We start from the raw sequence: 25,080 nt of genomic DNA on the forward strand, positions 1-25,080 counted from the left end.
ACAGGGTAGAGCCTTGGGTGGGGAGATAGAGGAGATCTGGGTGCAATGCCTGGCCCCACGATCTCTCGCTGTGGGACCCAATGAGTCTTTTTCCTGCAGGGCCTCAGCTTTCCCATCTGTACGGTGGGATGGTCTCTCCCACTTTTGGTTGGGTTTTGCAAAATCCACTGGCTACCTTCTGTGTGCCCAGCCCTCTGGCCCCCACTCGCAAGAGGGGGAAATGGATGAGAGCCACTCAGAGTTTTGGGCTGGGGCTGTGGGGAGGCTTTTGGGAGGAGGTGTCGTCTGCACTGATCCTTCAAGAATGAGACTCTTCCTAGCTTGTCTTCTGCTCACCAAACCAGATCAGCGGCCGCATGGAGCAGATGTCTGTCTAGAGGTCAAACAACTGCTGTGCATTACGGGTGCAGATATGTGAAGAGGGGTGTGGGTGGAGGAGCAGCGTTTCCTTCACAACCACAGGCACCTCTCGCCCCAACCCTGTGGGTACATGGGGCCTTGAAGTGGCTCTCTAGGGAAAGCTTGAGGAGTGTTTTCTTCCATTAAATTAAGACATTAACATTTATCGAGCATCTACTGTGTGGCCTGACGGTGACTGGAAAAGGGCAACATATAGTAGGTTTAAATAGGATTAATAATTATTTCGTGAGAAAGAAGACTTCAGCCTGCCTGGAGACTGCTGAGAGACAGTGACACAGGCTGGTGGAAGAGAATGAGGAGGGCACTGTGGTTGAGGGGATTCTTGAGATCGGGCCTTTAAAGGTGGAGGGTTTTGATAGGCAGAGAGATGCAGGGCCGCCTTCAGGCCAAGACTTGGAGGCTGGAATATGTTTACATTGTTCAGGAGCAGTGAGAGGGTTTGGGAGAAGGAAGGCTGAAGGTCTTGTCTGAAGTCAGATCACCACCAAAAGTCTCAGAGGGCAGGGCTCAGTTCAGGAGCTACCTCCTCCTGGAAGCCTCCAAGCCCATGCCTTACCTGGGCTTCTGTCATGGCAGTGACCACTTTGTCTAGAATTTACTCTCTTCTGATTCGTTGCTGCAAAGGTCCCTGAGGAGTTGTCCAGAGATTTGATAGCCTCAAAAGAATCTGATCCAGCCCCTCTATCCAGCCGGTGAGCTCTAGAGGTCCAGGGCCAGGCCTTGGGGGCTGAGGGACTCAGCCAGAACCCTGTCTTTGGTTCCTGTGGGCCTGTGGTTCACTTTTGTGGCCAGGATGGAGCAAGGAACTGGGGTATCCCGGGGCCCAAATTCCAGAGAAACCAGCCAGTAGATCAAGAAGCAGAGGAAGTTGAGCTGCAGTCCAGAGAGAAAAGCCAGATCAAGAACCTGAAACAAGGCCCCTCCTCCAATGGGGCTGCCAGTGAGTGACACCTTGCTTCAGACCCCGCCCTCCTTCACATGGAATCTATTGCCAAGAGCCTTGGCCAGCCAGGCAGATGCAGGTCTGGTGTCTCCAGGGCCCGGTTCACCTCTGGTATGGATCCAGGAGGGCTCTGTGACGGAGGTGGTGGGCAGGAAGGGAAGGCAGGGCAGGGGGCAGCCCCTCGGCCCCTGCCTCAGCCCTCTCCAGTGCCCCGGCCCCCTGGCTTCAGCTTCTCCAGGGTTCTGCTCACGGTGGATAGGCTGCTTCGGACTCCTGGGGGAGAGACCAGCACAAGGCTGTCTGAGTGGACAGATCTCTGGGTCAGAGTAGTCCAGAGGGACCTGGGGGCAGAGCAGGACCAAATGCAGAGGGAGGGGAGTCCCAGGCCGCAGTTTTAGACCACTTTAAAGAGGCAGGGACGATAAACTAGTGGTTACCAGAGGCGGGGTGGTGTGGGGCGGGGGGGGAGGAGGTAGACAGGGGCAGAAAAAATTTAAATCATTTCTTCAATTAAAAAATTAATTAATTAATTTTAAAAAGTAAATAAAGAGGCATGGACGGTCAGAACACCCTGCAAGAGGACAGTAGCGTGGTGCAGAGTTAGAGGCAGGACTCGGGAAGTGACCGCTTGATCTTTCTACCACTTCCAAGCTGTGTCACTTAATTACCCTGCACCTCAGTTGCCCCATATATAAAGTGGGGTTAACTATAGTACCTTCCTCGTATGATTGTTCTGAGAATGGAACAAATTAATACATGCAAAGTGCTTGGAACGGCGTCTGGGATGGGACCTTTTGCTGAGATTAGGCCTCCTACCACTGGCACAGACCCTGTGGATTGGGACTGTCTTTGAGAAAACCCCGCCCTGGAATTTTCCAGTGTGCGGGGATGGGATAGCAGGAAGATGCCCAGATTCAGGTACCAGCGCTGAGAGCTGGATTCCACAATGGGAGAGAGAGTGAGAAAATAAACTGGGGCACAGGGTGCCTCCTGTCTCAGTGCCCATGATGCTGGGCACGGCAGAGAAGCCCTGAGGACAAACAAGAGGGGCTCAGCTCAATTTGGAGCAAGACGGGTTTTGACTCAACGCATGGGAGAACCACCCAGCTTTGCGGGCTCTGTGAGACTGGGGAAGCTCCTGGATGCCCCTCGAGGTTTCTCCTGGGTCCCACAGAGCTGCTCAGCCAGAGTGGGAAGGTGGCAGATGGATTCCGGAGTTTCTGGAACTTACCATCTTTATTGCCATTGGCGCTGGATCTTCCCTCCGCATGGTCTGGCCCTGGGTGGGGGTGGACTCTCAGGCTCCCTGCAGGATGAGATCGCCCCAAGCCCCTTGGTCGCTAAGTCATTCTCAAATCAAGTCCAGCTTTGGGAAGGGAAGTCATTTCTGCTGTATAATCTCCATCCCTGTTGCTGTCTTTGTTCTACTGCATTCGTTTAGGTCTCCCACACAACCTAGGCTTGTGTGGGAGGGGAGTGGGGATGGAAAAAATGGGCCCTTGAAGAAGAAGATGGAAGATTTTTAAAAATGAGGGTCCTAGGTAGAACTGAGGCTTTGTAAAGCCCCCACAGGTGTGATGAAGATGGGATTGTGTGTGGGGGGGAACTGAGATGAGGTAGGGGGCTATTCAAGGGTCCTGAGGTTTGGGGAGAGGTGGAAGGTTTCGAAGGGGGCTCAGGGGTGAAGTGGGGTGATCTGGAAATCTTGGAGGCTTGGGAAACATGGAGAGTCCTATCAGGGGAGATGGGAGTTCTAGATACCCTGAGCTAGTTCAGGCACTTTTGCGTCAGACTGAAGTCTGCTACACTGTAGTCATGGCAACACCTGCACCACACACCCAAACACATACACAGAGCAACTCTAACACACACAGCCAGGAGCAGTCACACATGCGGGCTTGGCTCCCCTGCCCGGGGGCCACAAGCTTATACACAAGGGGTCTCACACAGTCCTCTTCTGGGAGTGGAGAGGACTTACCTATGTTAGGCAGGATGTGGTCCAGGTTGAACCGAGCTTTCAGGAAGGGGTAGGCCAAGATGAGGAGCCCTGGGAAGAGAGACACAGAGGGTTTCCGTGATAGGGAGGGGCCTGGTGGGTGCGAGATGCATGAATCTGTGGGTGGGCTGTGAGCCTGGGAGATGGTTTATGAAGTGATATGGATATGCATTGGAGGAGCACAAGTGTGCAGGTTGGGACTCTGGGTGTGTAAATGTGAGCCTATGAGTATGTGTGTGGGGTAGCTCCCTAACGCCTGGCCCCAGAAGGGGCAGGGAGCAGTGCCCATCTGGGAAAGGAGCTACAGGCAGTGCAGGCCCAGGATCCTGGCTCCACCCAACTCAGGCCAGGAGCGGTTCAGCTTCCTTCCTTCTCAGCTGCTGGAAATGGGACCAGCTGCCGCCACCACCACCTCTCTCTCCCTTGACCCACTCCTAGGAACCCCAGGTCTTGCTGACTCCTCAGCGTACTCCTTTCTACACAGACCTAGGGGAGGGAGTAGCAGGAGAGCAGGGCCTGCCCCGCCCACTCCTACTTCATCCCCAGACCAAGTGTCTGTGGAGTTTGCAGGTGCAGATGCCCAGAGTCCACCAGCCTAGTGCTTCTGGTTCTGCTTTGGGTCCAGGGTGGTGGAGTGGGGTGAGGAACGGTGCTCAGCATCGCTGTGGAGATATCAGTAGAACTGGCCCAGGTAGGCAGATGGGCAGATGCCTGGACAGACAGATCTGCTGCTGAGACATACTGGGAAAGAAAAGGAAACCCTTTGTCTGAGCTACATCCTGTCTTGGCTCAAGGTCCACTGGGAACTCTGTTCTCTTTCACCTGCCCCCTGTCAACCCAGCCCCAACAGGCTCATGAATCCTACCACAAACGTGAGAGCCCAGGCCTGAGGCTGGAGAGCCGGAGAGGAGTGTGACAGCCAGCCCCCTTCTCCTCGTCTCCTCACCATGGCAGTCCATGGAGGGAATCTCACCCCAACCTTCCTCTCCCTCCCTTGTACCCCCAAAGCTGCCTTGCTCACACCTCTGCCTTCCACCCTTCCCAACCAATTCCTATTCATTCGACCATGCCCCTGCTCCCTCTCTGAGCCCAGCACCCGCTCACCCAGACTAGCAGCACCAATAAAGATACCACCCACGGCAGCTGCAGCTTTGGACATGGAGACACCGATGATGATGCTGCCAGCCACCAGGCCAAGGGCCACACAGGCCAGCTGCAGGCAGCGAAAGTCTCTGCTGCTGATGGGGATGTCCATGCAGGTCTACCCAGGGCACGTCTCCAGCCAATGGGGCCTGTTTCCGAAAAGCCCTGGAGATCTTGGTCTTCTTAGACGTCTCCTAGTTGGAGCTCTGTCTTCAGGGTGGGAATTTCTGGGCAGTAAGAAACTGGCTGGTAATCTTTGGATTTATCTGCAACCCTATCCCACAGCTCTCCTAGGGGCCCCCACCGCACCTTGACCTGGGATCTCTGCCAGGCCACCCAGCTTACTCTTTCTCCCTTAAAGGCCCCTGAAGCTGGGGGCCACTCTTGGGACTCCTGCTTGGCCACATCTTGCCTTGGCTGCCAGAATTCTGGAGAGCTGGGCCTGCCCTGATGGCTGTCTCTTGGGAGAACTCAGCCCAAGCTCCCCTGCCCAGGACATCCTGCCCCTGCTCCCTGGAGCCTGCTCAGCTGCCACTTAGCCTCTGCTTATTAAAGTTTAAAGCAGTCAGGGAGGTTGGTCTAGGGGCCAAGTCCCTCTGACATGTAGACAGCAGTGGGGTGCTGAGTTATTCATGAGGTTGCAATGTGAGTTGCTGCCTGGGTCCCAGAGGCCCACTAGGGCAGTCAGCTTAGGTTCCACTGCTGGGCCCTGAGGGGGCAGGATGAGCGGCTGGCCACATGCTCAGGGCCCACCTTGCTCTCTCTTTGGCTTGCAGGTGCACCTGGGACCTCTTCTTGGGAACTTGGAGACAGAGTGATGGAAGGAGACCTGGGAGAGGCTCCAGAGACAGAAAGTGACTGGGACAGGAAGAGGAGAGGTGTCTCTCCAAGTGCATTCTGTACCCCTACTCCCCTATTTCAGCAACTTCTGGCTCCCTGGCTGGGCTGATGGGTCCTAATTTGAGGCCCCCCTGCTCCTCAAGTAGGCTTGGTATCCACTCTCTAGTTTCCAGTGGGCTGAGAGAGTGAGCCCTCCCAGCGGCCTGGGAACCCTGGCTGGGGGCTGCCAGGAAGGAGCAGTGGTGGGGGACACGGTGGAAGAGAAAACACATGGGCTCGGGCAGGGAGAAGAATCAAAACTGGAATCAGAATCAGTGGGGGCTGGGTGTCTGTGGCCTGGTCAAGAGACTGGAACGTGGATAGTGCCTCCTGACCTCTGGACTGAGCTCCTCTGCCCAGCTTATCTGACCTACTTGCAGGATCCTCCAACTTAAGGCCAGGCAGTGCTCACCCAGCCCGGCCAGCCCTGCCCAGTCGCACCCCTCAGTTCCAGCCCTCATCACCAATTGCATTCTCTGGCGCTTTATGGAATAGGGTCTCTCTGGTCCTAGAATGTGGCCTGCACCTACACACCTGGGCACAGTCCCCAGGGTCCCATCACCGGCCCCACTGGTCTCTCTTTGGACTCCCCATTTCTCCCTACCATATCTACAGTCTGGCACAGCTAGACACACAAGGTCTTTGCCTCCACAGCTGGCCCTCCCCTTCTCCTCTGCTGTCCTCCCACTGAGTGTCTGCCTGGCTCTAACCATCTGGAGAATCCCTCCTCATTCTGCAGGACCCGTCTCAGCTAGCCCCAATTTTGTGAAGCCATTTATGACGGGGCTGCCTATAATTGCTGCCTCGTCCCCATGCCAAAGTGCCCACCACCAGTCCTCATTCTCTCTCTGTCTCCCCTGCAGACTGTGAGCCACCCAAAGCCCGGTTTGGAGAGTGAGCTCCATAGGATGCCATGGCTATAGAGGACCTGGGCTAGGCTTTTGGAGACAAGACAGAGCACAGGGAAGGCTAGGACCTGCACGACCGCCTCAGGTTGGCAAAGAAAAGGCCCATGGGCACCATGGGACCTCTGTCTCTAATGAGAGGCTTTCTTTAGTAGGGTGGGGCCCTACTAAATGTCACCTGACTAAGCTTCAGCTGAGGAAAAGCACTGCCCAGATGCTGGAGGCCTGAACAGGGACAAGTATGAACTCAAAGGTATATAGAGAGGAAAGCGGTGCCTGCAGAGCACCCCTGGTTTCCTTGGGCCATGTTCCTGGCCACCATAAGAGGAAGCCCCTGGAGGTGGGCATTCCCTAGCCACAGCCACTGCTGCCAGCATTCCCTGTGCCTCTTGCCAGGATGAGGTCTGATTATTCCTCTAATTAGGCATCAAATGACGGCCCATGTCTCTGTCACACATAATTGATCCCCCACTGACTAGTTTTAGAAAAAACCATCAAAATAATTGTCCATGAAAACATGTTCCTGAGATGTCGAGCTTTGGGACTCTAATACCCTCCGCAGATCCCCTGCCCCCATTACGTGTGTGCATAACTCTGGATGTGCACGGCCTGTGCTGGCTGATCTCAGGGCAGTGTTCTTGCGCCATCAGCAAGACAGAGGCCCTCTGGCCAAGTCTCCCACCTTGCACTGTGAGACTTGGGCCAGCCACTCCACCTGCCTAAGCCTCACTTTGCTCATCTTGGGAATGGGCAATGGCTGAAGTCAGGGAGGCCTGTGCATTATGAGTTTCAGATTTTAGAAGATTTTAGAAGAACACTCTGACCTCTAAAAACTGGAAACGAAATTCCAAATGAGAGTTTTTCTTTGACATTGTAAGCTCCTCAGGGCACAGCTCAGAGGAGGAAATATGGAGGAGGAGACACACATTAAGTCATTATCAGTTACAAGATCATAAAACCACAGAATTACACCAACTTCTTTCTAGAACAGATGAGGAAACAGATGTGGAAAGATTGCCCCAGAGTTCCAGATAAAATCTCTGTGTCCTGATTCCCTGCTCGGCTGGGAAATACTCTAGTATATCTCTGCCCCTGAATTTCTAAACTGTCTTATTTGAAGTAGGAGGAATTGGCAACCCCACCATCAGAGGGAGACACTGTGTTCAAAAGAATCAGTCAAGGCCTGCATCTTTTCCCTCATCACAGGAGAGTGTCATTAAGGGCTACTGGAACTTTTGTGATGCCTGCTCTTCCACTGATTACAAATGTAGAGAGAGAAACTTGCCAGCTCTTTCCTCAACATAGACTGTATCATCTCTGAAAAAGGAAATATATGTTTGTCCTTGGGTGATGTGCTTACTCTAACAGGTAAATGAGATAAGCCCAAGGCACTAGAGCTAACGCACCCACTCATCTCCCACTCCATAAGCATCAGAGCCCTCCTCCCTGAAGCCTGGTTTCTCCAGGCCCCAGACTCAAGAGTGTGGCCAGGCCATGGGTCACCAATGAGTTCCATCACAAAATCTCTCTTTGTCTCCTGTTTTGGCCAGGACTGAAGGATGCTTGACTATGAGCTTTCCTTCCCAGAAGCACTGAGTCCAAGGGTGGTATGGAGGTGAAAGGAAGAGTGGGCAAAAGGCCTCAGTTTGGTTTAGTTTTGTTTATTTTCCTTGAGGGGTGAGGACCCTGGAAAAGAGAGTGATTAATTCACTGATCCTCTGGGGGACAGGCAGCTTTCTAGGACTGTTTAGAAGCTGAAGTCAGGAAATAGCTTCCAAGGCAACTGCTGCCATGGCAACAAGAGTGCCAGTTATGGGGGAACCTTGTTCCTCCATTCCCTCCAGACCTAAGAAGCTGGAGCAGTTGGCACGGGACCCAGCAAGCGGCAGTCATTCAGGAGGGAGGAGGGGCCTCAGAGGTCAGGCAGGTGGCCACTGGAGGGATAAAGACTTGATTCCTGTGTCCAGCGCCCCCTGATAGGACTCAGATAGGAGTCCTCAGGTTTCGCCTGAACTAGGATGGGCTGGGCCTGAGGCCCAAGGTCTGGGACATACCAGTCTGGGACCAGCTGTCTTCTAAGGCACAGCCCAAGCGTGAGTCCTAGAGCCCAGAACTTGCTGCCACAGTTCCAGGTCCCAGAGCTTCCCTCAGGGTGTCGGCCATGTGCCTGGCCCTCAGAAAGGGCAAGGGGCTTCCCAAGGTTACCTAGTGAACAGTGGCAGAACTAGAACCCAGGGCCCCTGGCCCCCACAGCTCCCCTTCGGGGGAAAGCAGGGACAGAACAGCCTGCCAGGAAGAGGACCCCACAAAGGGCCAGAGGCCAGGCCAGTCTAAAAAGCCCAAGCCCATCTCCAGCCCTACACAAGCCAAGGAAAGGGAGAAAGCTCCTCTCCATCACTGGGACCTAGTTGAGTAATTCTGCCCCAGGAGAAAATAAAAATAACTACAACTATCATAGCTAAGTTATTGAGCACTTACTGTATATGCTTGAAACTGTTCTAAATGCTTTATATTTATTAATTTATAAACTTTCACAACAGCACCATGAGGTCAGCATGCCCGATTTTTGGTTGAAGAAACTGAGACCCTCAGAGATTAAGTCACTCACCCAAGGCCCAAAGCTAGTAAATAGCAGAGCTGGGATTTGAACTCCGGGCAGCACAGCTCAGGGTCCCAAGTCTGTCTGGAAAGAATTCCAGTTCTCCCTTCCTAGCTGTACAGTCCCTGGCAAGCTATTTTTTCCTTTCTCTGCTTGCTTTTTCATGAGAAGTGGAGTAAATAATAGTACCTAACCTCATAGGACTTCTGTGAGATTTAAATAATGTCAAGCTTGTAAGCGTCTTAGAAAGTACCTGTTATTGTTTAGTAAGTGCACACTAATGCTGGCAAAACCAGAGTAGGCATAGTAACATTTAAGCACAGCAGCGGAGGATGAGGGGAACCTTGCCAGGTGGACTAAAACAGGGCAGCGGGGTGGCAGAGGGCACAGACTGAGCAAAGGCACAGAGGCACGAGAGCTGTGTGCAGGACAGGGTGGGAGTGGGGAATGCGCGGTGCAGGAAGCCCCTGGAAGTCACATCCCTGCTGGCTCAAACTGGAGGACTGACCGTGCTGGGGGCTGCAGTCCAGAGACAAAACTCGTACCCTGGTTCTGAGTCCCCAGGGACTGGAAGACTTTGGGCCAAAAGGCTCAGATTCTGCAGGCCTGTTTGTCCAGCCCATCCCACTCCAGGATGAAGATGCGATGTGAGGGTGGTAAGGGCTACTGCAGAGGGAGGACTGCCAACAGAAAGTATGCCATTATCAACACGGAGGCATTCACAGTGCAGAACAGCTAGCTGGTAGCCGGGCTCATCACCTGCCCAGGAGTGGAGAGCCCCTAATCCCAGCTCCCCGCTCTGCTCTCCACAGGGTGAAAGGCTGCCAGGGCACCCAGTCCACTGCCCTGATACTCAGGCCTCCCTTTTGCCACCTCATTGGCAACTTAGAAAGGCCCTTCCTGCCTCAGCCCTTTCCAGCCTGTTTCTAAGGATTACATGGGACAATGCACATGAAAGCCCCTGCACGATGAACACGGGGGCTGTGGACGTGAGGCACCATTCTTCTTTGTTGCCAGCTCTGGCAGGATAAGCACAGTCCTGGGAACACAATGGATCTTCAAGAAGGGCTTAGTGCTGCTTTCGATAGAGGGGAACTCTGTTCCCACTTGAGTGGGTAGACTGGGCTGTGTATAGGGCACATCTGTTAAAGCACTTTTTGAAGCTGGCTTGTGTGATAGGTGCCGACACCCCCTCTTCTACCTGACGGGGAGATCCTAAAATGCAACAAAGACTATTCTTACTCATCTCTGGGCCTTGGCACAGAATAGGAGACTGACAAATATTTGATGAATTTCATTTCCTATCCTAAAGAAGAAAAGCAATCACATCTCTTTCACCTTGTTTTATGAACCCAGTGAGGTGTTATATTTAGAGGTTCTGACAAGGGTTACTTTCTCTCCACAGGGCTGGGCTTGGTCCCTCTCCAGAAAGTCTGTATTCCTCTCAGGTCTGCAGGTGAAGAAAGGATGATCAGGAAGGCCACGGCTAGAATTTAAAAGTTTTATTAAAACAAGTGCAATGTATAATGGCATTGTTGTGTTGTATAAATATCGGTCTGACATATGCACATCAAGTGATTATCTTTAGGTAACTCAGTAGCTTAGCTCATCTGACGCCAGATTTGCCATCATGCTGTCCGGTAGGCAGCAAGCACCATATTGCTCAGACCAGGGCGGCTGCGCTGCCTTGAACTGGCTCCACATCAGGCGCAGAGCTTCTTCTAACTGCCCCAGACCCTGCGGCCTTCCACACCAGGCCTGTGGGATGCAGCAGCACACTCAGTCTCTAAGTTGCTTACCATCATCTTAACAGCTTAAAACCAATTAAAATAATAGGAAACAGCTGATTAAAACCTTTCACATGCATGGACATTCAGGAAAGAAGAGCGAGCCACTGCACACTCTGGAAAGTCCATGGGCTTGCAGTGGGAGTTTAAACTCCCATCTTTGCTGGAAGAGCATGGTTAAAAAAACAAACATATTTTAAACGAAATAATACTGACTTTAGCAGGAATCCCAAACAAGGAAGAGGATGATAAATGAGGGACACATTTCGGTCACGGCAAAGAAAGATTATGTGCTTCTCTGTGCTACAGACTGGAAGACTGATCTGACTTCTCAAATGTGAAACCTCCTGCCCTTCCCTGAATTGAGGGGATGGCTTTGCTCAGCCCAGGGAGAGGACATCTGGAGGACAGAGGAAGGTGGCAGGACCGCCAGAGGGGGGTGACAGTGCAGAGGGGGAAGAGCCTCTGTCAACTGACACCTCTCAACACTGGCTCCCTGAAGGCTGGAGCCGCCTGCTGCCTGCCTGCCAAGCCTGTGAGAGCAGGCTGGATCCAGGATCTGCAGGCGGGTGAGCAGGCGGGCAGGAGCCCAGCAAAGAGATGCCCCTGCCTCAGGCGATTATGCAAAGTGACAAGTGATTGCTTTCCTTTTCAAAGATAACCCCTATGGAAAAGCTTTTTCCTTGAGGACTCTGGGGAAATGGGGAATGGTAGGGTGGGAACCTCAGGGCCCTCCAGGGAAGAGATCTGCCTGGAGCTGCATAGCACATCCCTCTGCCTGCTCTGCAGACTTTGGCCTCACAGGTTTCCAATGCCTGGACAGAGTGGGTCAGAGTGCTGAGGGTGTTGGGTATGGTTCCTCATCTCCCCTGCGGCCTGCCTGGGCCAGGGCCCTCCGACGGGCCAGGCGTGACTTGGCGGGAGGGGAAAGCTTCATGGAGCAGAGGCCCTGGGCCAGCGCCTCAGACTCCTCTGCCAGTTCATTCTCCTCATGCTGAGACAGCTCATTCTCCTCATGCTGGGACAGCTGGCGGTTGAGGGCGATGGCCTCGGCGGCGAAGAGCGTCAGGTCCATTGTGCTGCTATTTCTGTAGGGTCAGAGGGAAAAGCGGAGAAAAGAGGGAGGCAGCACTCAACAGCGTCAGCCAGGCCCGGCCCCTGACATTCACCAGCTGCTGGAGCTCTATACTCAGCAACGATTGCTCCGAGCCTGCCTGCACAGGCTGCTCTCTCCAGAGTTGTTCTTGCATGGGTTTGCAATCTGACTTCGCTGAGGCTAGAATGGCTTTGAGCCTCAATTACTGTCCCTGGACTTAAGAGGAGCAAATGCCCTTTCTATTCAGAGCACCCTCCTCTGAGCCCTCACGGCTATGTGAACAGCTCAAAGGGCCATGACAGATGAAACCCACCCATGTACATCCCTGTTCACTGTCAGGGCAGGGGCTGTGCCTTTATGTGTGTGTCCCCAGCTCGGGGCTAGCATATAACAGTCACTTTGGGTTTGCTGAATAACTCTGCTAAGGTAGATCTGAGGTTTGGAGCTCAAAGCATCTGGTTGCAGCTCTAGAGAATCAGGTAGGAACCCAAGCCACACAGGAGCATTTTGGCTCATGTGAACTGAGTCTATAAAGGTATAAGACTTCCCGGTGTAACTCCTAGAAACGGCCATGAATTTGGTTCCTGGAGGGCTCCCACAGCGCTTTCGCCCTGGCCCTTTGGGAAGAGGATGCTGCTCACTAAGAACCCGATCAAGTGTTGAAAGGCATTAGGGTCAAACAGAACCAGGTTCAAAGTTGAACTCCCAAGGCTACTGTGTGGCTTTGACTAAGTTCATATCTCCATTCCTTGGTTTTCGAATCTATAAAATGGGGTAAAAGGAACACCTCTCTCTTTGAAATTTATTGTGAAGATCATGGTTATAATACATATAAAGCCCTTCACACAATATCTGGCATGTGGTATTTACTATACAGTGGCCATTATATTTTCTTTTGTCTAGTCCTGTGTAAGTCACAATTAATCCCATTGCCTTACGGTGCCCCTGATTTCTGCTCCTTTCACCAACCTATAGCAGCAGAAAGAAACCTTGGTGTGAGTAACCCACAAATAGGGTCTGTCTTTGGGCTACAAATGATGATTTCCCGTTAGGATCAAGGGGATATGCAAGACAGGTTTTTCTCTTGCACACAGCACAAGGAGGGGCGGCCTTGTAGGTGCTTGAAGACAGGGGAAGCTATCAGCGTAAAAGAAGAGAAGAGAAGAGAGGGAGACAGATCTCTTGCAGGGAGTAAAGAGAATAGAAGTGGGGAGAAGGCAGGCTAGTCCCTTCAGGAAGAGGAGATCTGAGCTCAGAGATGAGCTCCCCATCCCCCACTTCCACCCCAATGTGGCTGAGACAAAGTCAACAAGCCAAAGAAGGAAAGGCGCTGGTGGTTGTGGCATTTACCTCTGGAGGACTTGCGGCGTGGGGAGTCCCCTTTCTGGAGCTTGCTAGAATGGGAAGGACAGATGTGTGGGTAAGTGCTGCTCCCTCCTTCAAGAGCTGCCCCCACCCATGCCAGCGCAGAGTGGGTAGGTTACTACGGGCTCTGGCCCAGCACGGGGGCTTGGCCAGGCTTACCTGCAGGGTCAGACTTTCCAAGGAGAGAGCAAGAGAGAGGAACAGCCCCCAACCAAGCTCCCTCTGTATGGAGAGCCCTCTTTTTGCCTAGCAAAGTCTTAATCATCCTCCAAGACCAGCTCTAGGGTCTCTGCTCACTGTGAGATATTCCCCCTTCCCTGCCACTTCCCTGCCCCAAGCACAGGTGGGTCCTTGTCCTTTGGTGCACCTAGTACTTTTGATAAGTACCTGTCACACTATCTTGTCATTTATTCTCGTCTCCTTCTCCCCATGAAGACAGGGACTGGGTCTTACTTGTCCCACTATTACCAGTGTCTGGAATATGGGGGGTGCACAGTAGAGACAGCAACTCGGGTGGCTGAGATTTATCCACTTAGAGACTCTTGGGTTGGGTCCCCACCTGTAACATGGGGCTGCCAAGACCACTGAGGCTGGCTAGGGCCTGGCGGGTCGAGGGGACACAGTGAATCCCAGGAGGTCTGGCAGACCCCTTGGAAGGGCACAGGTCAAGGCCCATAACTAACCAAGGAAGATGGTTAAAAATGTTTTCTAGTGAAGACTAAGATCTTTAGTTTGGGTAAAAAGCCACCATGTGCCTTTTGGGCAAACTATACCGAGACCCCAGAACCACAAAGAGAACAGATGTGCCCCTAGTGCAGCCATGCAGCAAGCAGGGCAGTGAGGCCTTGCTTCTTAGCTAATGATCTTTACATACAAGGCGACGGCGCTACCGGCCCCAGCGACACTGGGCTGCTTCTTGGGCTGAGTGCCTCTGCCAATAGTGAGATGCATGTGCTGAATCCCCCAGAGGCCTCTGTCTGTTCCAGAGAGGCATGGGTGAGCTAGGGGCTTGGTCTATGGCTCAGGTTAGAGTTAAGTCCATGACCACCAGTACGGGACTCAGTCTGCGGCTGAGTTAGGAGTCAGTTCATCCTACGTGTACAAGAATTAAAGCTGCCATACAATCTCCCTCCATTTGAGGTGAGCTACCTGGGTATAAGAGCTTCCTCATGGCTATGATGCAGGCCTGAGGGGGTGGAACACCACCTCTCCTTGGGTCACTCACCCCCTGTACCCATGGGTGCTGCAGAACTTGGGCAGCGCTCAGTCTGTGCTTCGCATCTCGAACCAGGAGCTTGGAGATGAGGTCTTTGGCCTCACTGGAGATGTGTGCCCAGTCTTTGTCAGGAAACTCATACTTGCCTTCCTGGATGCTCTCAAACAGCTTGTTCTAGGTAAAGAAGATGTCTCCTGAGGCCACACGGGCCAGGGGATTGGCCGGATATACCTGTCATTGATCTGGTCACCTGGGTCCAAACAACCTCAGTTGAAGCTGGGGTATGCCACAGATCAGGGCCCTCTCCAGACTCCCCACTCTCCCCTAACCCATCAAACCGCACAGAATGCCCTTGGTGGGCTGGGATGGCTATGCTCCTGGAGGACTGGGTGGGTGATATATAGGAAGTATCAACGAGAGAGCAAAGCCTGAATTTCTCGGCCCTTTACACAGGGCCCTCCATGAGTGGGCTCCGGGCAACCCGTCAGGTCTCGCCTCCCACCACCATCACACGGTCACTCTTCTTCCCTCTATACACGCGACTCTTACAGACCTCTGCGTCTTTTGCTTGTATCTTTTCTTCTACTTGTATTTCTTGCCCCTCTTCCCCTGAGGTTAAGATTCATCCTTTCAGGCTCAACCTCAGGTATGGCCTTCTCTAGCAACCCTTTCTGAACTCCTAGCCAGGCAAAATGCCCTATTATCTCTATTTCACCTTGTGGCTGCCCTGGGACAGAGAGGGAAGGGGCTCTATCTACACGTTTCCAGATCAGGAACAACCCCAAAGCCCAGACCTGCTCAGCATCCCGCAACCATGCTGCCACCCAGCCAGCCCTCTGCCATGGGTCATGGGGCTCCACTCACCTGGCACACCCTGCACACCTCTCCCCGGTCCCAGCCACAGTCGGCCCCACAGTGACCGACAAAGGGGGGGTAGCCACTCAGCATGATGTAGAGGACCACGCCCAGGCTCCACAGGTCACAGCGCTTGTCATAAAAAGTGGCCTCCTCTGTGAAGACCTCTACCACCTCAGGGGCCATGTATTCTGCAGAGCCGCACTGTGGAGGCCAGGGTTGGGGAGGAGGAAGTGGCAGAGAAGAGAGAGGCTTGGTCATAAGGAGAGAGGATGGCAAAGGGAAGAATGAAATGGCACTTAAGCAAGAGGACAGAGTTAAAGAGCAAGACGCTGTCAGGAAGGCCGGCCAGAGAGCTCGCCTGATGCCACCAAGGAGCTTAGAAAAGCTGGGCCAACTGAACATTTAGTAACTGGGTCCTATCATTCCCCATGATCCTTGTGACTAGTTAGGAGGCCACCTTCTTATCTTTTCAGGTCCTTCTCCAGGAAGCAGAGACCCTTGGTCCAGAAGTTCCAGGAATCTCTCCCTGCCTCAGCACTCTGTAAACAGTCATTTAATGCACAGGTATTTAACATGTCAGAAGCATGGCTCTGGGAGGGAGATCTGTGGAGATTAATTCCATAAAGCAAGGATTTCTTAAAGTGAAGTCCTGCCAAGTTTCCCTGCTGGCTTAGAGCAAAAAAAGTATAAGGATTTAGAATTAAGAGACCATCAAAGCTAGGAGAGCTCTCAGAACAAATCCACTCTCCCTGCTCCTCCCATTTATAGATGGGGAAAAACAAGGACTAGAATGGGACATGGATTTGTTTAAGCACAGCAGTGGCAAACCCGGGATCCAGGATTCCTTCCTCCCATCCTTGCATAGAAAACTGCCGACCAAAACAAAAAAAAATTCTTTTCGCTCCCCTCTTTATCATTTCAGGTTCGCCAAGAGACACCCTCCCCCTTCATCACACACAACTAATTTGATGGAAAGATGGTAAGTAGAGAAAGAACATTTTCTCTGTTATTGGCAATTAGAGTTAATGACCATGAGAACAAGGTAGCTCAGTGTTGTAAAAAGCTAATACACAAACATTTCTATAATGTTACTTAGAATCAGACATGAGTATATTCCAATAACCTTAAAAAAAGGTTATTAGGAACATTCACTTATGAAACATGTAAATCTCAAAAGAATCACAATAATTATAGCATATTGAGTATGTACAAAGACGTCTTAGGAAGAAGTAGCTCCCAGCAGCACCATCTGGGTATGGAGTGTTAAGTGAGAGAAGCAAGAGGACAACCGGGACCAAGCGAGCCTACGTGCGGAGAGCCCGGGACCTCTCAGCTCTCACCACAGACAGACCACACTCCCTATCCTCCATCGCAAGGTGATGTGCCACAACTCTGGCAGTGGAATGGGTCTCTCAGAGCTAACACATGTCGGGGCTCAGAATAGGAGTCGGGGCTCAGCCTGTTCTTGTAGATACAATTTGTCTCGTCACTTGCAGAGGGCCCACCCTAGGCTAAAAGCTCTAATGTCAGTTTCATTAGCAACTAAGCACTGGGGCAAGGAGGGTGTTATCAGTACAGAGCAGTGAGCCAAATGGCAACTCAGGCAGCAGGAAGGTATAGATACACTCGCTTTTCCTTCCTTAGCCCTCTGTTCTGGACTCCGGAGCTTTGGGTCGGGGCACTCCCAATGTATAGAAGCTCAGAAGGAGGTGGCACATACTGGAGTGGTCAGCTCTGGTGTGGTTATGGGGGTGCAGGAGTTATTCAATTTCACTCCACTTCCCAAGTCAAAGTCACAGATTTTCACTGGGGACACCTGAAAAGGAAAGCAGAAAGCAACAATTACAAATAAAAGAAACCAGAGGGCATGCATGAGGAGACCAATGGGATTATGTGGGTACATAGTTGCGTGGCTGCCACACTGAAGCCCGGCTGTACCTGTCAGGTCATGTTTACTCTCTTCAGGTTAGGTAGGAATCACCTGAGGATTTATCCTAAGATGTCCTCTTCCCTTATTTCTCGACTAAGAGAAAATGTGTGTACTACATGGTTTCAGACCGTTGTGAATTTAGTATAAAATAAGTAGAAAGCCTATTAAACTCTTGCTGACAAATGAAGGTGTGGGGTACAACACAGAACCTAGAGAAGTTCGTATGTATTCCTGCAAAACTCTGCAGCCCATTCACAGAGGACGAAGGAATTTTGAGTAAAACCCTTGACTACCTCAGGTGGCTGAGGGACCAGCTTGTCTTTGCTTGCTTGGGACTTTGTTGGTTTAAGCACGGAAAGTCCTGTGTTCCTGAGGAAACCCCTCAGGCCCGAGCAAACTGGGATGGCTGGTCACTGCAGGAAGTGACATAGCAGCCAAGCCCACCAGAATTGAGTGCTCCACCTGAGCTCACAGACAGCACGAGTCATCTCTGGAGCCAACCACACGTGAGGACAGCTTGTGTGGCAGAAGCAGCACAGTGAGTGAGTGAAAAATGCTGGTTCTGTGAGTTCCGGCTCAGACATTTACCTGTTGGGGAAGCCTGGACAAGTCTCTCAACTTCTCTTTCTTTCCTTCTTACCTTCTTCCCTCCCTCTACCTTTCTCTCCTTTTTCTTTCTCTTGTATTCTCCTTTCTTTTTCACTTAGCCTCTTTTTTTTTTTTATTGTGGTAAAATATATATAACATGAAATCTGTCATTTTAACCATTTTTAAGTGTACAATTCAGTGGCATTAATCACACTCACACTGTTGTACAACCATTACTGATATCTGTTTCCAAAACTTTCCCATCATCCCAAACAGAAATGTTGTACCCATTAAGCAATGACTCCCCATTCCTGCCTCTTCCCAGTCTCAGTAGCATCTAATCTACTTTCCATCTCTGTGAATTTGCCTATTCCAGATATTTCATATAAGTGGAATCACACAATATTTGTCCTTTTATGTCTGGCTTAGTTCATTTGTAATGTTCTCAAGGTTCATCCACATTGTAGCATATATCAGAAAATCATTCTGTTTTGCAGCTGAGCAATATTCCATCGCATGTATAAACCCACATTTTGTTGATCCAATCATCTTTTGGACACCTTGGCTTGTTTCCAGCTTTTGGCTTGTGAAAATGCTCAAATGAACACTGTGTTCAAGTCTCTGTTTTCAATTATTTTGAGTATATACATAGGTGTGGAATTGCTGAGTGGTAGGATAATTCTCCTTAGCTTTTTGAGGAACTACCAAACTGTTTTCCACAGAGGCTGCACCATTTTACATTCCCACCAGCAATATACAAGGATTCCAAATTTCTCCACATCCTCATCAACATTTGTTATTTTCCTTTGTCATTATTATTTTTTATTATAACCATCCTAGTAAGTGTGAGGTTGTAGCTCACTGTGATTTTGATTTGCATTTCCCTAACGACTAAAGATGCTGAGCATCTTTTCACGTGCTTATTGGCCATTTGTATATCTTCTTTGGAGAAATGTCTGTTCAAGTTCTTTGCCCATTTTTAAATTGGATTGTCTTTTTGATGTTGAGTTTTAGAAGTTCTTTATATATTTTAGATTTTAAACTCTTATCAGATATATAACTTGCAAATTTTCTTCTCCCATTCTGTGAGTTGTCTTTTTTATTTTCTTGATAATGTCTTTTGATACTCAATGTCTCTTAATTTTAGTTTTTCAACCATAAAAAAGGGGCAACAGATCTAAGCCTTGAAGATCAAATGAAACCAAGAACATGTAAGTACACTGTAAACCAGAGGTAATGTGACAGAGTAATTCAGAGAACCCAGGGAGTTCTGAGGTCAGACTACCTTAGTTTTAACCTATACTAGTTATCAGCAGAGTGACTTTGGGCAAGTTTCTTAATCTGTCAAAGCTTCAGTTCCTCATTAATAAAATGAAGATAATAATAGTATATACCTCATTAGATTTTATAAATACCTAATAAGTATTAGTGCTGGCACAATGTAAGCACTCAAGAAATGTTAACGATAATTATTATTAATAACCATAATGATAATAATGACAAATTATAAAGTTTAATGCCAGAGCTACTGGCAGGAAGTCATAAGATCTTATTTGAGCTAATACATTACTATTCCCCACAAACGTTGTAAGTAGCAGGCTGACTCACATATTCACTCATAGCCATTCTTCGTTTATGGGCTATCCTTTAATTCGGACCAAGGCACATGTGTTCATTCATATGCACACGTATACACACACAGAACTATGAATGTGGGCCACTGAAATCACCAGGACCTAAATCCCTCCTAATAAACATGGAATTTGTCAAATTCATACATGCCTATGGAAATACAAACACTAACCTTTACTAGTAGACTGAGTTAAAGGAAAGTTTACAATAGGTGGCATTTGTTCAATATCAAGTATTTCTTTTTAATGGGCAATAAAAATGGAAATAGAAACCCTTTTCAAGAACTTGTTTCCTAATTACATGTCTAGTGGTAGACACCAGCTGCCCTATATACCATGACATAAACATTTATAGGCAGAGATTTGCTTCATATTAGATTGAATTGTTGTTTATGACTCCCATCCACTGCTCTAAAGGTAGTGCACTGGACTAGAAAACATTCCTTTGTGCGGGTCTCATATATATTTTACAAACTCTCAGGCTTAAGCCCATCGCACTGCTGAAAACAGCAAAGAAGGGACAAGGATTAACTCCACTTGGAATGCAGAAGCACCACACATTAAGTATAACATTCTCACATGTCCATAATAACCAGTTCAAGTTGGTACCTGAGGCTGAGAGGACTGCTAACGACCTGTAATTGAAAGCAAGGGTGGCTTTCTTGCATCAGCGTAAAAACTGTAACATCTTAAGTGGGGCCCTAGGTACCTTTTCTGGAGATTCACACAATATATTTTCTGGCTTCAGATCACGGTGAGCAATGCCTGAAACGACAAAGAGCAAAGAAATAGTTAACATGTGAACATAATTATCAAACATTCCACACACAATTAATTTTTTCCAAATGCTGTTGTTCGCAGATTAATTCTCAATTATGGTACATTAAAAAGTCAACGAGCTGCAGGAGGCAGAAGTAACCAGAGACACAAACCAAGAGCGCAGTTGATTCTGCAAGTTCTTTTGAAGCAGAAGCTTTAGAATCGGGCAGGGATAAGAAGGGCTAAATGAATCCCAGCCAGCCTACCTCTCAGCACCGCAGGGACACTAAGAATAAGAAGCCTAATATGAAGCAGAGAGCAAAGAGCTCTGCAAATGGCCATGCTTGGAACAGCAATGCAGAAATAATGAGTGTCTTGTTTAAGAGCATCTCAGGGGGCTGAGACTGCTCTACCTCATTTCTTCTCGTGTGGCCGATTTAAAAAAAAATGATTCCTTCAGTGGGACTCCCTGAATGTTCAGAGGATCAAGTGTTAGTGAACAAATCTCCCAAGCCTGTCTGATTCCCTTCTCTCCTGCTCTGCATGTCCAAGACAGTCCAGCCAGAAGCACAGCAAAGACTGCTTTGGTCCGAGGGTGCTGTTAAGAGAAGCTCCCTTGCATTTTGGCCAGCCCTCCCAAAGGAAACTGCAGATCGTAGCTGACTTCATGAGGGGTTAAAAGCTGCTGACCGGGCCAAGAAGGCACCTGAGGAAAAACCACCTTCTAACTGAAGACACAGATGAAGAATCAACTCATAGGGGTCATGGAGTTCTAGTGGCGGACACAGTAACATCTCAGTCCTCCTTCCTCCTGCAGAATGTACAGTGCAGAGAGAGAAGGGCTGCAAAGCCAAGCAAAACCCAGACCTCTACTGCTTGGAAGTACTGGAAAGCAGCAGAAGATCCCCGAAGTAACAGGGAAAAGCAGAATCTGCTTCACTAAAACTCTACAATGACTAACTTCTCAGGCAGCCCTCCAACTGCCTAGTAGGAGGTGGAGGCTCAGGCCACCAAGGCCCTTCAGTAGAAAGGAAAAACCTGAGCTCCAGCAGGCTCAGTGACTTCATCATTCACCTAATTGAATGAGAACCCAGAGCACCTCAGTCCAGGCTGCACAAATTGAGTTGGGCTACAGCTCGCCGCACTAAAAGTGAAAGATATTTTCCATTACGGCAAGTGCTCCCACAGAAGGATCACGAGCCACACATGGAACCTTGCTCTCCAAATAGGTGCCGATGGCCCAGTTGTCCCCCAGCCTGAGAGCTGAGAGCCATGTGTAATAATGGGCCTGCCTCCATGAGCACACCAGCCATCGAGCTGCTCTGGTTCATTTCCCAGAGGTTAAGCTGCAGTGTGTCCAGTATTTAAAGGTACAGAGCTTGTTTCTGGGCTGACCCATTCTTGCCCAATTCATCTTTCCAGTGTGAAGTTATTTAGAAAACAGCCAAGTTCAGCTGGAAATCGTTTTTCATCTCCAACTTCTAGGCACATGGGCAGCTGGCCAGCTAGATGTTAACAAGCACTTCAGAACTCCTAAGACACCACCAGCCTGTTCCCTTTAGCGCACTCTCGCAAAAAAATAAATAAATAAATAAAAAACAAAACCACCTTTACCCCCCTCTAAGGTATGGATCTTGTAAAAAGCATGACCCAGTTTTGCAATCTACAGAGGCAGCTTGGGCAGCAGTTGTAAATCTTTGTCAGGCAGGTGTTACCTACATGCATCCCAGCTTTCAGAAACAGAGCTCCTGCTATTCATCATGCTGTGGAAAGTATAGACACCCCCTTCTAGGAATTTTCATCCCATGTGCAAGTCAGGCCCCGAACATGGGTACTGGCAGTTTGCAGAGCTCTCTCCAGCCATTGGAGGAAACGAGGTGGAATCAGGGAGCATGAAACTCCCCCACGCAGGCCACACCAGTCTGCACTACACTGCTGGCACAAGGTGGGGTGTGTGAACAGTGTGCCTACAAGTGGTCCTGGGCATTCACAACCAAGGTGGCTGCCACTATCCACAAAAGTGAATGAAGCAGAGCTAAGTCGCAAATTATTCACTCCACCCCCATTCTCCTACCAGGCAGAATGCTTTACTTTAAGGGAATTAATATTAGGAATAAAAATGCTTACTGCCTGGTGGAGGATAAGGGCGGAGGAAATAACATTATTGAAGAACTATGTACTATGTGCCAGGCGCTATCCCCCAACTCTCTTATACATATACCAAACATACACAGGACACACAGAATTATGTAAGCTAGTTAGTACAAATGAATGGCTTAGGACAGTGCCTAGCACATCACAAGTTATGTAAGTATTAACTACTGTTGATAATATAGTTCTCTCTCGGTTCTCACCATAAGTCTGTGGGGTAGGCATTATTACTGAGCAGGAGCACATAGCTGGCAGAATGTTAAAGCCAGAATTTATTTTTTCCATGGCCTTGCTGTTCAACAAATTTTTAAAAATGTATGTAATAGTTAAACATATTTATGGAAATGAAAAACTACCTCATTTGCAAGATTTAATTTACTACAAAAGTTCTTAAATAATCAATACTAGATAAGGACTGCAAACCAAAGTGTAATTCAATAGCAACCTGCCATTTACCATTGTGACGTTCAACGGAACGATGCATTTTCTGTTAACAGAAAGATGCATTTTCCACTCCCTCTGAAGAAGATATCAAACTATATATATGCTATTATACCAATCTTGAAAAGAGAGATACAGGTGATGTATTTTAAAAGACTAGAAGGAATAACGCCCAAATATTTATACTAGAATGGTCGTATTATAGATGTTTTGCATTCATTAGGAAAGGAAAAGATAATCATCCCTATCCACACACCTACACACATACCTTAATCAACATGAAGTTTATTGTTTTTCATCCCTGTTCTTTCTTTTGTATCCCCATTCTTCTTAATAGCTCCACATCCAACCATCATCCACATCAGAAGCCTGGGAGCCACTTCAGCTTGACCTCACACCCTCATGGGTGGGCCTGCCAGTTGCACCAGCTCCTGGCCCAGCCCTCTGCCTGGCCTCCTCCTCTCCCTTTGTTCCCAGAGGCTAGCCAGCCCAGCCCACTCACCAAGGCAAAAGCTTGGCTCACCTTTGTTGTGTAGGAAGTCAAGGGCAGCAGCAACATCTCGTACCACTCGGCTGGCTTCTCGCTCATTGAAGTGCTTCTGCTTCTGGATGTGGGTCAGGATGGAACCTGGGGAACAGAGGGGTCACAGAGGAATGCCTTTTCAGGCTCTACTAAGTATAACTTCTCAGAGGCCAAGTTTCTACAGGTTTGGGGGTGGGGACATAGGCTTACTCATCACTAAATATCCAGCACCAAGTGTGGCTCCTGGTACGCAGGAGGTACCAGCACAAAACTGGACGGAAAAGAACTGAACTGCTATCTTCTATACTTGTACAGAGGAGCGTGAGAACAACTATTTTAATAATCAAAAATATGAATGCCATTGGGGAAGATTTGGCTTCTGAAATCAAAAAGAAGTAAAAATGAATCAACATAGGGTTGGGTGCCTCTCTATAGGAACTTTTTCTCCTCTGCATCTGATCTCAGATCCAAATAAGAGCACAAGCTTTCATACAGAAATACCACACCCTCACTGGATATGTAAGGCTCTAGAAAAAGAGAGGAAAAAAGACTGTTTTCCCCTTTGAATTTTCCTTATTATTTTGCTGGTAACTCGTTTTAGAAGTCTCTGGGATTAATGATGGATGATCGTCACCTAGGCTTTAATCAGCAGTCCAAACACATACTCATCAGTGAGTACCTCCTTGGAATTTCTCAAAGACCAAGTAAATTTTGTTGGCTAACATTTATTGAGTAGTTCCTATGTGCCAAGTATTACTGTGTAATACTCTTTACGTAGATTACCTTAGACTCACACAAAATAGTTATCCTCATTTTATAGATGGGAAACCTGAAGCCAAAAATGGTTAAGCAACTTGCTCAAGGTCACACACCAGCGAGTGGTGGCATGAGGACATAAGCCAAATAAGTCTGGCCTCGGAACCTGTGCAGATATCCCCTCGGCAGGACTTGTGGCCCGAGCACTGTGGTGGTGGGTTTGCCCTGAGCCAACCACACTCTCTTTACTCTGAGTCTGGCCCACTCTGAGCGATACGGTTACAGGTGAGCCCAGCTGCACCTAGCATTTCGAACATGTAATTAACAGCCCTAACGTTGTTGGCACGGCACAGGCACGAACACATGGCTTGGCTCCACGTGGTCTATGCTCACTACTGGAAGCCAGTATTTCTGGACTGAAGGTGTCATCCCTGTGTCGTAAAAATGGCACCTGTTTACTTATTATCTCTGGCTTTTGGCAGGGAGAGGGGCTGAAAGATCTTTCACTTGCCAGATTAAACAGTCACAGGATCTCAACACAGTAGCGATCATTCCCAGAAAACTGGCTCCTGGCTAGATCTCAGGCTGGTTCTACTGTAGTGAGTCCCTTATTTTCAAATTTTTTAAAAGGGAAGGTAGAAGATAACATTCTACATACTTCTAAGATAGCCCCTAGCATACCCAATTGCTTTAATAATACTAACAGCTGACATTTATTGAATCTGTAGTGCTTACTGGGCACTGTGCTAACAAGCACTTTATACGAATTATCTCATTTAACCTTCACAGGATCCCAAGGAGGTAGGTGCTGCCATTATCCCTGTTTTACAGATGAGAGCATACTGTCTGGAAATGTTAAGTGATTTGCCCAAGGTCGCATGACTAGTAAGTGATAGAGCTAGAGTTAAACTTAGCTTTGGTGGTTTCCAAAGCACGCTCTCTTAGCCACTGAAACCCCTCCATGTAGCCCTCCACTCAGCTTCAGACATCTTCCCTTTCACCTCGTAAACGTGTCCTAGGTTTGGGTGAGCGACAGAGAGAACAAAGCCTTCTCTATTCCCTTCTCTTTGTCAGAAAAACCACCTCAATATACA

At 49.2% G+C, this 25,080-nt stretch overlaps 2 protein-coding genes across 10 annotated transcripts in view; both read right to left on the bottom strand.

The window, feature by feature from the left end:
- Positions 1–852: 852 nt before the first annotated feature.
- Positions 853–4,848, bottom strand: KNCN (kinocilin). 2 transcript variants are annotated; one of them, XM_036220923.1, is made up of 4 exons: positions 4,464–4,848; positions 3,342–3,410; positions 2,595–2,669; positions 853–1,636 (listed from the first exon to the last, which is right to left on the bottom strand). In XM_036220923.1, exons 1-4 carry the CDS (start codon positions 4,612–4,614, stop codon positions 1,557–1,559), a joined length of 375 nt encoding a protein of 124 aa, XP_036076816.1. In that variant the 5' UTR covers positions 4,615–4,848; the 3' UTR covers positions 853–1,556. The 2 variants fall into 2 exon arrangements, with proteins under 2 accessions (XP_036076816.1, XP_036076842.1); XM_036220949.1 differs by lacking the exon at positions 3,342–3,410.
- Positions 4,849–10,372: 5,524 nt separating this feature from the next.
- MKNK1 (MAPK interacting serine/threonine kinase 1) overlaps positions 10,373–25,080 on the bottom strand; it is a 40,133-nt gene continuing 25,425 nt past the window's right edge. For 6 of the 8 annotated variants that reach the window (XM_016159090.2, XM_016159089.2, XM_016159087.2 and 3 more), the window contains 7 exons: positions 23,231–23,335; positions 20,066–20,121; positions 16,928–17,023; positions 15,214–15,408; positions 14,359–14,523; positions 13,119–13,162; positions 10,373–11,760 (listed from right to left, as the gene is read on the bottom strand). In XM_016159090.2, coding sequence (XP_016014576.1) covers positions 11,502–11,760; positions 13,119–13,162; positions 14,359–14,523; positions 15,214–15,408; positions 16,928–17,023; positions 20,066–20,121; positions 23,231–23,335 — 920 coding nt within the window. In that variant the 3' untranslated portion in view covers positions 10,373–11,501. The remainder of the gene's footprint in view (positions 11,761–13,118; positions 13,163–14,358; positions 14,524–15,213; positions 15,409–16,927; positions 17,024–20,065; positions 20,122–23,230; positions 23,336–25,080) is intronic. The other 2 variants (XM_016159094.2, XM_036233572.1) reach the window with 2 other exon arrangements.

Source organism: Rousettus aegyptiacus, unplaced genomic scaffold, assembly GCF_014176215.1.
Source record: "Rousettus aegyptiacus isolate mRouAeg1 unplaced genomic scaffold, mRouAeg1.p scaffold_m13_p_1, whole genome shotgun sequence".
NCBI classification, from domain to species: Eukaryota; Metazoa; Chordata; class Mammalia; order Chiroptera; family Pteropodidae; genus Rousettus; species Rousettus aegyptiacus.